The sequence below is a fragment of the Megalops cyprinoides genome, chromosome 17 (assembly GCF_013368585.1).
Source record: "Megalops cyprinoides isolate fMegCyp1 chromosome 17, fMegCyp1.pri, whole genome shotgun sequence".
Lineage (NCBI taxonomy): Eukaryota > Metazoa > Chordata > Actinopteri > Elopiformes > Megalopidae > Megalops > Megalops cyprinoides.
Genome location: NC_050599.1, coordinates 10472875 through 10485784, shown reverse-complemented (window position 1 = coordinate 10485784; position 12910 = coordinate 10472875). Strand labels below are relative to the sequence as shown.

General features: G+C 39.7%; 1 protein-coding gene across 10 annotated transcripts in view; it reads right to left on the bottom strand.

Moving 5' to 3' along the window:
- Nucleotides 1–12910, bottom strand: part of eya4 (EYA transcriptional coactivator and phosphatase 4) — a 62229-nt gene that overhangs the window by 16748 nt on the left and 32571 nt on the right. For 3 of the 10 annotated variants that reach the window (XM_036550004.1, XM_036550005.1, XM_036550003.1), the window contains exons 3-8: nt 9475–9596; nt 6323–6427; nt 4951–5028; nt 1414–1480; nt 701–843; nt 188–331 (exon numbers count right to left, since the gene is read on the bottom strand). In XM_036550004.1, the coding sequence (XP_036405897.1) occupies nt 188–331; nt 701–843; nt 1414–1480; nt 4951–5028; nt 6323–6427; nt 9475–9592 (655 nt within the window). In that variant the 5' untranslated portion in view covers nt 9593–9596. Of the gene's footprint in view, nt 1–187; nt 332–700; nt 844–1413; nt 1481–4950; nt 5029–6147; nt 6158–6322; nt 6428–9474; nt 9597–12910 lie in introns of those variants that run through there. The other 7 variants (XM_036550011.1, XM_036550010.1, XM_036550006.1 and 4 more) reach the window with 4 other exon arrangements.

Here is a 12910-nt window from a genome sequence, read left to right as displayed (position 1 = left end):
GATCACAACCTACATACTGTGCATCACCTCCTTCCCCCGGTGAGTGATGGTGATTTACATCAGAACCCTGTCTACCCGCACATCATCAGAGACACTGTATCAACATTTCGGAGGGGAGGAGGCGGGGCCTCTGGAAGGGAAGTGCTTTGATCCGGTGGGTGATATGAATGGGTTGAGTGTTACTGACCTGGCATTTGATAGGGGGAGTAGGGCGTTTGGCCGGGCTGGGGGGTGCTGAAACCAGGGCTGTAGCTCAGACCTGTCTGTAAGGGAGACTGCGTCTGGGACAGCCCCCCTTCCGTTTTGATGCCTGGTAACATTACACCCAGATCTGAAGGAGAAACCAATGTCTCACCAGTGACATCATCGTAAAGCAGCCATTCCAGTGGATACTCATTTCAACTCAAGCCTAACTGACTGTAGCAAAATGACAATGCTTTTAAATGTTTTTCCCCTTTATTCAAAATGGGACAAAATCAGTTTATGCAATCACATTACCAAAGTAATCCAGTACGCTTTCCAGTCTGAGACAAGAACAAAAACATCAAAATATCACTTGCAGCAAATTATTCTAAACATTAACTCTTGCACAAAATGATGAGTCGAGAATCTGACCGTCAGTCATACAAAGGTTAACTGTATGTGTATTACTGTGGTCAGTTTGTGTGGGATGCCTTCTTTTAATGTGGCAGCGACGTACCGTAAGTGGAGAGGCCGTAGGGCTGGCCCGTGTTGGAGTACGCAGTGTACACTGTGGACTGCTGCATTCCAGTGAACTGAGTCTGCCCCGCATAGGCTGTCATTGACTGGGCTGCCGGCGTTGACAAAATGTGTGGGTATGGCCTGAGGGGGGCGAGAATCACGCCGTTACACCACACATACAAACCGGGCAGGGGGAGCGCCTGCCAAGCCCTGCTCTGGCCCTATCAAAGACCCAATCAAAGAATGTGCTGTGCCTTACAAAAAAGGAATCATCTGATGCTGAAATACATCTGTTTCCGTTTATCGTGACTTAAAAAAGCGGTGAGCCATTCGATGTACTTCTGCGTTCAGCTAAGCCCTGCGAGTAAAACGCTCAAAAGTAAAATCGCTGAAGTCATTCTGCTCTCCTATCAGTGCTGACATCTCAGAGATGTCTTAAAACACCGTTTGAAAAATTCAACACAAAAAGTTAAACTTGCATTTCATTGCAAATTATCCTTATCCACAACTGATATCCACTACCAAAATAACCAATACCTTATTTTAGCACACAAATTAACGTACAGATAATAGTTCATTATATCAGACTTGTAGGAGATCGAAATGAATGACTGTATGCACAAGGTACATTTTACTGATGTGCACACCCATAAAGCAAGTATTGTCACTTATGCCCTAACTTACACTAGTTGAAGGAGCTGTCAGACTTACTTGGACGGGTATATCGGAGGAGAATACTGGTGTGCTGACCTAGGACTGTAACCACTGCTTGTTATTACTGTGAAGAGAAAGAGAGAGAGCGAGAGAGAGAAAAATAAACATTTTCAAACAAAAGCGTAATCCATAGCTTCATGCAGGAGACAAAGATGTCACGCCTGCCAGTTCACATTTTCTACTCTATCCTTTCCCAGCTTGAATTGTGGTAAACTAAAAAATACAACTCTAGCTCTAATCACTGGATGCCTGATTTTTTAGAGCTGCATAACTTCTTAAGGTGACATTTATGTATTAAAGCCCTCCATAAAGACAGTATCTCTTGGATGTAATACTGCATGTTTTGCCTTCAACTTGGGAGCAGCAGATCAGGAAGACGTTGAGCTCCAATACAGAAAGTACATGATTTTTTTTTTCTCACAATGTCACTGGTCCATGTTTGTCAAATTGCTGTAATTCAAAACACACATTGGGCTCTGTTTTTAACAGCCTCAGTCCTTGGTGCAACAATTCCAGAAGGCTGAATGTTTTGGTTCTCCTTCAGGCGTCTGCCCTGACAAGGACAGATGCGTTGCATACACAAATGCTCCTTACTGGAGTGTGAGACCGATCCTATTCGAGCAGATCCAAACTGGGCAAAGACACAGCACGTCTTTATTAACCCATCTGCTATTCATTGCCCGTTTGAAAGATTAAAGAACTACATCATGTAGCACAGGAATTGCTCTCTCATAATCAATCATACTTCCACTTCAAAGCCAGCTCTACCTCAGTTTTTCATTATCCAATTTAAAGCCAACTTTTTCTTTTTTTCTCCTAGGAGATTCTACAAGAGATATATCACTGGAAGAATAAAACAATTAGGGATAATTCAACATTTCAGGTTGGTTGTTGATGTTGGTGAGCACACGTGGATATTCCAACGGTCAAGTCACGCTCCCCCATGGGCAACATGTGTTTGGCCCACAATGCCTTGCAGCCTGTCGTGTATTTTTGATGCTGGAAGATGGATTAGCTTATTGGAGCGGAGCAGCTGTCTTTCATGACCGATGAAAAGAGGCTTTGACACAATGTAACACATATAAACCATGATATAGCAGTGGGAGTTACACGACAAATAAGGACACCTGTTTTCATTCTATTTTTATTATGATTTTTTTTTTCTTTTGCGAAACAGGTTTTGGTGGATAGCATGGATATGTGTTCTGACAGACAGGTAGTGAGGAAGTGAAGGCCAAAATGTACTGAAAAGGGCCCAGATAATGATTCGAAAGTGGATCATCATCAAGAATTCCTATGCAAATGCAGACTTTCAGTCATACATTAACACATTCATTCATTTAATAATTTACCAATTATGTCTAATTTTCACTATGACACATCACATAATCTCAAACCCAGTGCTATATGCAGTGTATTTAACAATGCTGGCTCAAAACGTTGTGCTAATTAGGAATGCAAAAAAGATTTTCACAATATTATGCAAGATAAACCATGTAAACACAGTCTGTGTATTCCAAAACAAATTTAACTGGTAAAAATAATGAGTAAATTATCCTCCATGAGAATGAGCCATGATTAGTGGCTGAAATGGCTGACAGAAAGACTCAGGGAACATCTTCCACAACCCAGACAATTTCACCCCAAAACAAAATAAAAAACCAACAATCATTCCCAGAATGTCATCTGTGATAAAGGCAATCCCAAATGCTTTCCAGCATAAAAAAGTCAAGGGATATCTTCTCTTAAGAAAATAAATCGTGACTGGCAGGACATTCATCTGTTGTTAATACTTTCCTGTAGCCTTCGGATTATTGTGCATCCCCTGATACTGCGCATTTAAGTTGGAAAATCTGTCAACATCTATATTGGTTTTGTCTGAGCAACATGAGCTGCAGAAACACCAGGTGATCTGCAGTCTTCCCCTTCCTCTCCACAAACCTTTTTTTCATTAGGACTTATTATGTTCTGTGCACACTATGAAGGAGTCATACATCCACTCTCCCTTTTGAAGCGTCTCGCAGGCGAGGAGCCAAAGTCAAGAGGAGCTTATGTGCTAAAAGCTCCTATTGCTTACTTTGGTCAAAAGGCCTTCAGTCATATGCCAGGACTTAAGCATTACAAAGACAGATTCTGTACTCGTGCAATTAAGAAAAAAAAAAAAAAGAATTCTCTAGCAGATTCCTAAGACATGTGAATATGAATGCAAACTGAGAGACATTATATTATATAAATGTTAATTTCAATTATTTTTTTATGCTCTGCAATGTTCCACATGTGTAGCGTGATTGGAAATGTTTGCAATCCTCCTTGCTTTACATGAAATTTCAATTATTTGTTCACTCAAGGCATACCTTCAGACACTATATCATATTTATCACTGCAGTCATCTGCTGTACTACTGGGACACTTTATGTGTGCATCTGGACCACAGATACAACAGTATCTGCCTCTACACTGAAACAAAGCCCTCCCACCCACCTGCACTAATCACATTCCCAGGAGTACAGTAACTCCAGTGGTATTCCAGTGATATTACCTCCATTTGAAAGGTCATTAGAAAGCATGGACTGCAGTGTGGAAAATACTTCTAGGAGCTGGTTTTAAACCAGGGATTGCACCAATAAATACCCAACTTCATAAAGGGAAAAATGTATTAAGTCTCATGATTTTTGGCAGGTTTTTCTTGGGTACCTTCTTAGCGACCTAATTTTAGCAACAGCAGGAAACAGTGTGGGGTGATAGTAACAAGCTTCTAACTCAAAGATTGCCAGTTCAATTCCCTCATGGGACACTGCTGCAGTGTGGGGTGGTAGTAAAATTAGAGCTGCTAACTTAATGATTGCTAGTCCAATTTCCCTGTGGGACACTGCTCCTGTAGTCTTGGGTGATGTACTTAACCTGAATTGCCTCAGTAAATATCTCACCATATAAACGGATAACATGTAAAAATCTTATGTAAGTTGTAAGATGCTATGCAAGTTGCTTTGCATAAGAGTGTCTGCTAAGCAAATGTAATGTAGCATAGTGATTACTGTCCTCAAAATAGTGTAAATTAATTAAGTTATACAAAGAAATAGCATGTGCTTCAAGTTGTTATGTAAATTATGTACCAACTGTGAAGTGGGAGCACTGAAGCAGGCCTTGCACTACTCAGCACTCTCACATGCAACACATAACATGGAAGAAACATGACAAAAACACTGACAAACGATCAGATGGATATCTCTGTCCAGTGGGATGTCACACAGCATGATTAGGAGCTCAGCTCCGGGGCTTAAGCGCACAGCGGGGACCTGCATTGCTCTGAAATCCGCCCCATGCGCTGTGGTGCATCGTGGCTAAATAGAGAATCCTTCCTCTGCTCACTGACATTTGAAGTTCAAACGCTGCCTGATCAAGGGCAGGTCCCGGGCACTCGCGTTAGAGAAACAGGCCTCCCCAGCTTTCAGCGGTGGCTCTGCCTCACTCTGTCACCGGACGTCACGCGTGTCTGCGCTGGCGCGTCGGCACGGCAGCGCCGCACTGCCTTACCTGAGCCAGCGTAGGTATCCAGGGCTCCGTCTCCGGTGGTGGTTGCAGTTTCGCTGCTGTTCATTGGCTCCGTCTTGACTGCAAGAGGAGAGTCTTTAGTGAGGAACACACAGACATACAGAGCAAGACAGGCAGACATTTCCAGGCATGTTTTCCTCTGATCAAAGCGCTGGAATTGTTCCACCGGAAGGCTCGTTCAAAGCAATGACACATTTCTGGAAATCACAAAAGAAAGCAGGAAGGGTTGCAGAAACAAGAAATATATCAGAGATGACCAGGCTGATAATATTATCTGCATAATAATGCAGGCTCCACAATTTTCCATATGTGGGCCAACTCTGAGGCCACTGCAAATACTGTGACTACTCAGTACTAATATTTAAGTGTAATAGTTCATAATTAAATGGGCTCTTAAGCACCAGCAGTGTGGTGTAGCTTCAGTCAATATTCAGCTGCATAAAAGGACAGAATTGCAACCTACTGCACCCTGGATAAGAGTATCAGCTAAATGACAATAATATAAACAAAGTACCACATTCTTGTTTGGCAAGGAATCAGCTTTTCTTTTGTGAATTCCAGATTATTATCACTTGCAATTCATTCAGTCAATCGTTCATTCATTCAGAAACTGTACATCATTCTTTAACAAGCCATGTCGGCAGAAATTACAACATTTTTCAGTTTTTTCTCTCCACAGACCTTTCAAGCAAGCCAATAGAGCAAGTCTTATCAAACAAACGCTACTGCTGCAGAGAAAAACTACTGGTCCTGTTTTTGTTGTGAGATCAACCTTTAAATGGATAATGTTATACCAAATAATCATAAAGGAATTGTATGCTGGCAATGTTCTGTTCACTGACATGCTGTAAATTGCAGTGAATGATCTGTGGAGGGCACCATATAAAACAGTATGGTCTTTATTTGATCCATGTTGTACTCTTACTTTGAAAGCCATTCTGTGTAAGAGTTTTCAAAATTGCATAATGTAAATTAAAAAGGTTAAATGCCAGTATATTGGTTTACCCTTGGGCAAAGAACCAGAATTGCCTCAGTAAATACCCAGCTGTGTAAATCGACAACATGTAAAATTTGTTTCTCCAGGTTTCTCCAGATAACAGTAACTGTTCAGCAAATACAATGCAATGTAATGAATTTATCATCTCAACTGGGGGAGTGAGGAACACACTGATGACTTACGCATGTGACATTACTGTAACTGATCTTTAATTCATTGATTATGTTCCTATTCGTTATTCCCACATCAGTGCCGTGGCCTTTCTTTCCAGCCAGATCTTGTTACACACGCACATATAGACACACACGAAAACAAATAAAAAAAAAAACAAAAAAACACAGCAGTCTGGAGTCACACCTGCACACACATGCACTATACCATAGTCCTTCATACTTGATGCAGAGGATGGCGTGCTGCAACCCAGCAACCAATCTGCTGTGTTAAGAATAGTCATGTTCTCGCCTGAGGAGGGGAAGGATATTCAGTGATATTCAGGTTATTCAGTGCGCACAGCCATCTGCTATTTGCCCTGGTTCACCAGTCAAATATTACATTAAGAACTAGGCTAAGTGTTGCACAGACATTCGTTAAGGGCTGGTGTTTCAGTTCAGTTTCAGTGTTGTACCATCAAAAGCAGACTTAATTCAAGAGGTTCTGTAGCTAATGAATGAGCTCTGTAACAGGAAGGCTGCAGTTTGGTTGCCTCCTGCGGTACTGTCATTGAACTCTTGAGCAAGGCACTTCACCTAAATTTCTTTAGTAAAATATCCTGTACATATGGACAATATTTATAAAATGTATACAAAGGAAATGGCCATGGGGATGGCCATCTGCCAAGCAAATAGAAACAATAATAATAATAAAAAAATAATAATGGTCATTTTGCCCCACCAGAATGGAAACTTAAAATACAAAGCAATCCTTGATACGTGGGAAGATACTTCCTTAAATGAAAAGTTCAGAATTGCAAGAAGCATTGTGGAATTCATATAACATTGCATTAAACACCAAATTAATATAATAAACAGAAATGGAAGGTCTAAGTAGGGTAGAGATAGGTTTACTATCATTGACATGGAACTCAGATGTACTGTGTAAAGAAGTGGCAAGCATGCATAATCAACAGACATGGATAATATGTGCAGGAACAGTAAATGGTAAATGGTAATGGTATGGTAAATTGTAAATGGTCAAAATATTAAAGGAGAAGTGTTCAAATTATGTGCATAACTGGCCATGTTAAGTGCTAGAAATCACACAAACCCACGTGCCTCGGTGATCCCTTTGGCCTTAGATCAATACTTAAAAATTAATACAGTTCTCGAGGCCAATAAAGATAACATTTTTGTCAAGTTCCATCATAATTCATGTTTACTTGTCCAAATTACCAAAACCAAAACCACTTTTTAATGGAAGAAATCATAATGCCCCCCTTGCCAGCTTCATTAGCAAGGCATAAAAATTGCCTATACAGTAGGATTGCTGAGCAAGAAAAATTACAGCCCTCCCTTACAGCCTTTGACAGCACATATTGATTTCATTGAGTGAAGCAGATTCTTGAACATCTATTTAATATTGTGGGATCAGTGCACTGACCAATGTAGTATCACACACTGTACAGCTGCATGTGTTACTCAGATGCAAAGCTGTAATAAGCCAGCTCTAGCTGGTATTAGGGCACGCCCTCTTTAAAGTGTTCTACATGCTGTATCGGCATTCATAAGATCTGCGAACTCTTAAAGCAGTCTCCTGTCTTCCTGGTGCCGTCTGTCAGGCGGCCATAAATAAACTGAACTGGTGCTGGTCCAGGCAGATAAGCCAAAGGTAGACCTGACCCACTTTCACATTACGTAATAAACTCATAAATAAATACATTTTATAAATAAACCCAGCAAACTGGGCGATACAGATAAACAGCAAGAACACAACTGGGAGGCCAACAGTCCCAGACGCATGAACCAGGCCAAAGCTAACTAGGCGAGAGCTTTTTATTCAGAATGATTTCCTGTTCAGGTACTTCTGTGTAACCAGCAACATTCAGGGCAGAGGTGTCATATTCCCAGTATCCACGCTTTGCTTGCACAGCAAAATGCTTGCTCACTATGACTGCAGCTCCATTGACTTTGACCAGGAGAGCAAAAGGTGGGGCCAGAGTAGGACTCCTGGCAGGTATAAAAGTCTTTTCAATTATGAACAACTAGTAAAATCAGAGGGGCATTTTATTTGCTTTTTGTTCAGATGACTTCTTTAAATATTTTCCAAATATGTACATAATATGGATACTTTCTGAAATGTAAGAAATAAAAAAGTATACCTATGTACCACCACATGTGTATCTGTACTGTTAGTGTAGGCATAACTGATATGGATTAATTTAAAGCTGTCATAAGGACACAATTGAGCCAGATTAGTAATATGTGATTGTAGTCATCGAAAAACTATGTAAAAAAAACCTGAAGATTGTACTGGATTAAAAAGAAAAATGGAGAAAACACAAAATATGATGAATTAGTCGTCAAAGACTGGAAAAAAGGAACACTGACTTGCCAATGAGTTTAATGACGTTTGTGAAAAGAATGTGGAATATGTAGTTGTTTTGGCACTTCCGTAGTCAACTTCTATGCAGCACTGTTAAAATCATTATGTCTTTTTTAATCTTCAATGATTTAATACATTCTACAGTTGTTATGATTTGTATTTTGTTTTAAATGGTTACTATGTAAAAAAATACAGATATATAACCTCTTTTTTCCATGACTGATCTGTGAAAATATCAATGACCTAATAGTAAACATGGTAGTAAAAATTATCCATCCGATTGATAGAAAATAAATAAAATCAAATATGTTTGTATATTTTAAATATAAAAAGCTTGCATTGTGACTAAATTAAATAAGATTGAGGTGCAGCCACATGGACTTTGAGATAACATCATTTGATTCACTTTCCATGTGTATTTAATCTAAGTGGAAACAGCTTAGTTTGAATAATTTTTTGTCAAGAAAGAAGAAAAGAAAGATCTCGCTGGTGTTGACATAAGAAAGAAAATGATGCTTTAATATTGTTTTTTTGATGGAAATAGTTTCCAGTTAGATCTGGGCATCGAGTCAAAATCTGACGAAGCCAGCCAAGTAGTTTTGAGAGAATTGCCACGCTATATGCACTGTTTACATACATTTGCAGAGGTTTATTTAAGTGCAGGTTTTAAAAATAATATAGTGAGACTACAAAGGGTTTGAACTTCTTCAAAGGCTTGAGGGTTTTGGTGTGTGTGTGTGTGGGGGGGGGGCTGCTGAAAGACAAGTCTGATGGTGCTATCTAAGAGTGATGCTTCTCGTGCTCGTGTAAGATCTCAATTCCCATGATGCTCCACTGCCTCTCTGATGAAAAGCTGGGGGAAATTATTTCTAATGGGTCACATGGGCGAGCAGCTGAAGAGTATGCAACGGAAAACCATCTCATCACAGCTGATGAAGCAGCAGCAGGATCAGCAGAGACAGCTCTCTTACCTCCGGTTCCATTGGATGTAATTGAAGTACCACTGAGATTGGACTTGTCCAGTTTGGAGCCAGAGGTGTCACTACTGCCGACTCGATTATGAGGACTAGCTAAGTCCTGCATTTCCATAGACCTGAAAACAAAATAATAAATAACGTTAAACCACTGGTCACCTGTCAAGAGTGATTTTTCTAAGTCCCAGAATATTATTTTAAGACTTATTATTTTACCGCAAAGCAAAAACTGCTAACTTAGCATCTGTAGTTTCCAACCTCAAGATGTGTTCCTTGACACTTGCACTCTACATCTCTTTATTGCAAAAAAAACTTTGTTCCAAGAAAAACTTAATTTCAGCCAGCATGTTAAGATTCTAGAGTTTGTTCCACACGCAATACAAAAATGCAACAGAATAAGCATGTAGGGCTTACAGACTGCTGAGATATTTGTATTTTCTAATAAAATGTGCAATGCTAGGTCAGCATTTTTGATACCTACACAATGTCATAAGCTTGGAAACCACAGTCATGGAAAATAAAATAATAGTGCACAAAAAGATAGAAATCCTTAATTCATAACTCAAAGTGAAGGGGATGCATTGCTGTTAGACTGAAGTAAGGTCTTAATGTCCTGACCTCAATGTTAAGAGTTCTTGGCTACAACAAAACTCTTCATCTTATGATTCAAGGCTCCTTGATCCTGTATTCAGACACAGTACTGGCTCACATAATTCAGGCAACAGATTTGCAGTAGACATGTAAACCAAAAAACCCTGATTATCACACAGCCTAGGAAGAGCCACTTGCCATAATCTAACATGAGGGGACTTGAAGGAACTGTTATCCAGTGTGATGAACCACACAGTCCTGTGTTTTTTATGCCTTGAAATTAAATATGCTAGGGTGTTATATTTAATGCAGAAAGGTGTAGAATGACACCTATACACACTGTTTACTGATCCTCCCCGGATGTATACCGCATGTACTGTTCTAACATCGCCCAATAAATTGCTTCTCACCAACTGCTGTTCCTAGAGCATCTGTAAGGTTTTCTGGTGCCACCTACACACACTTACACTATGCTTGTCAATTAATGAGAGAGAACACGCCGAATTTGTGTTGCTGCTCACTACATTTACTATGGAGAAGGGAATCCAATTACCTGTGCCATTGCTACTCCTCTTTTGGAGAGACCACAGCAAAAAAGTTTATTTCATTTTTCTTTCACTGTGCTTCACGTCATTGCATTCCTCACTTTACCCAGTATGTGTATATGATTGTTGTGTTTATTTTAGTCAGGATGTATATGTCTACAACCTCTTCATTTGAGCTCCAGACAGACTATCAAGCTATCATACTGTTGGCCAAAATACTGTCTGCCTGGGTCAACTGAGCATGGAAACCCCTCAGGGTCACCTCAGGGATAACCGACCTACAGCTAAAGTGGATCAGTGGCAATGTAAGTCTAAATCTACTTTTCATTCACAGCTTATCAAAATTTAGAACACAGAATTTTCCTTATGGCCACATTAATAATAAAATTTTATGATAAAATATTGTAATATGATAAAATATAAAAGTAAAGCATATAACATCTGCAGTCCATTAATAAATTAAATTTGTTTTTTTACAATTGACAAAAATAAATATATTGACATGACAATGTAGATACATCAAAGGCATTCAATTACAAATTACAACGATAAACATACATTGTTTCATTTTCATGTCACCCCTTTTCCCAAGAATAAAATGCCATGGAAGGATTAAAAATCCCTTACAACCTCTTCAGACTCAGTCCTTAATCATTTTAGATTTAGAAATTCATTATTTAAAGGTAATTCAATTTACCACAAAGCTTTGTGCCACAGTCATAACAATAACTTTGTTTCTCTTTAGGAAACAACCAACCCCCCAAAAAGTCTGTGTTAGTAACACAGTAATTCATATTGCCTTAATGTACAATTAGCCCTTTTTCTACTCATTTCTGTAGGTAGAAAAAATAGCAGAATGGCAGTATTTTACTCTAAACCAGTAGCCTAAGCATATGTAAGAGACTTAAGACTTCACAGCGCTAATGAGGTGATGTAGCACTTTGTGCGGGTATTCTGACAGGAGTCTGGAGTCTGGAAAACAAAATTCTTTGTTAGGCTGCATTGTGACATTTCCCAAAACAAAAGGAGACTGGCTGAGGAGAGGCCTCACTAGCAATCTTCTCTGCTGTGCTTGAAAGCCTTAAGATGATGGGGTACAAGGGTAGTTTGGGGGGGGGGGGGTTGGTTGGGGGGAGCTGCAGATCAAAGGGCAGGCCCTTCCCAAGTTAAAACAAAAGATACCGGATCACAGTTGTGTGACTACGCTGCCGTAGATGTGAAGCCAATCTGTTGATGGTGAAGGAGGAAGCGATAACATCTTCACAGATGACTTCAACTCACTTTCAGGTTGGACTGACAAATATAAATGGGGTATTTAGAAGTGAGAGCTTCGAGCGGGCTTAAAGATAACACAGCTGCCTTAAATGTTTCTGAACTGGAGCTGTGTTTTGTAACTGTATGCCAGTGAGAATAACGAGGCACTGAAAAAAAAAAACAATAGTAAGGACTGTGCTTTAAAAGTAGCACATACGCAATCTATTTCATAGAATTTAAAATATTCTATACATACAAAAAGGCAATAAATACATAAATAGGTAATTAAAAATGAGCAATAAAAGCATGGGAGGATACACAACCCGATAGATCTTAATACTTAAGAATATCTCAGACGCTAACCAGCATACTGTATGCATGATCAGTTGACCTTTTGCTGGAAAATTGATACGACTTTTGCAGATGAAGACAATGTCTACTTCTACTCATTTATTTTTCTCCAAGGAAGCAGTGTCTCTTTTTCTCCTCAACAGCAGGAAATGAAACATGTTCATCTCTAAGGCCCCATCCACAATTTATTGCAATTTCCCTCCTGTTTTCCTGTGCAATATTTTATTACAACGTTTTCACATATTCGGCCATTGTTTTACATGGTGGAATGCGATTTCAGTATGGCAAAGTGTTTTTAAAAAATAATGTAGTCCAGTGTTCAAATTATAGTTTTTGTGTTACCAATTTATTGTGTGCATACACAAAATAAGCAAATTCTTCCGATGCAAGTAAGTCAGTACCTTTCACAGTATAGAGAAGGCTTGATATGGAACATGTGTGTGCCCTTTGACCCAGGCATTGTTACTGGGGGAGCGCATTGGGACAGGACCAAGATAGCTCATCATTCACAGATCAGAACTACAGGAGAACTCCTGGAACACTGGGAGTGGTGAACCCCTCCTGTCACAACACGCACCATCTTATTTTCCTGGAAGATGATATTGAGGCTCTGGCAGGTTTATGTGCTCTGCATGCTGAATAAACTCATTGTTTTTCGGGGAGTGCTTGACCCATGGGCTGCTTCCCCTGTG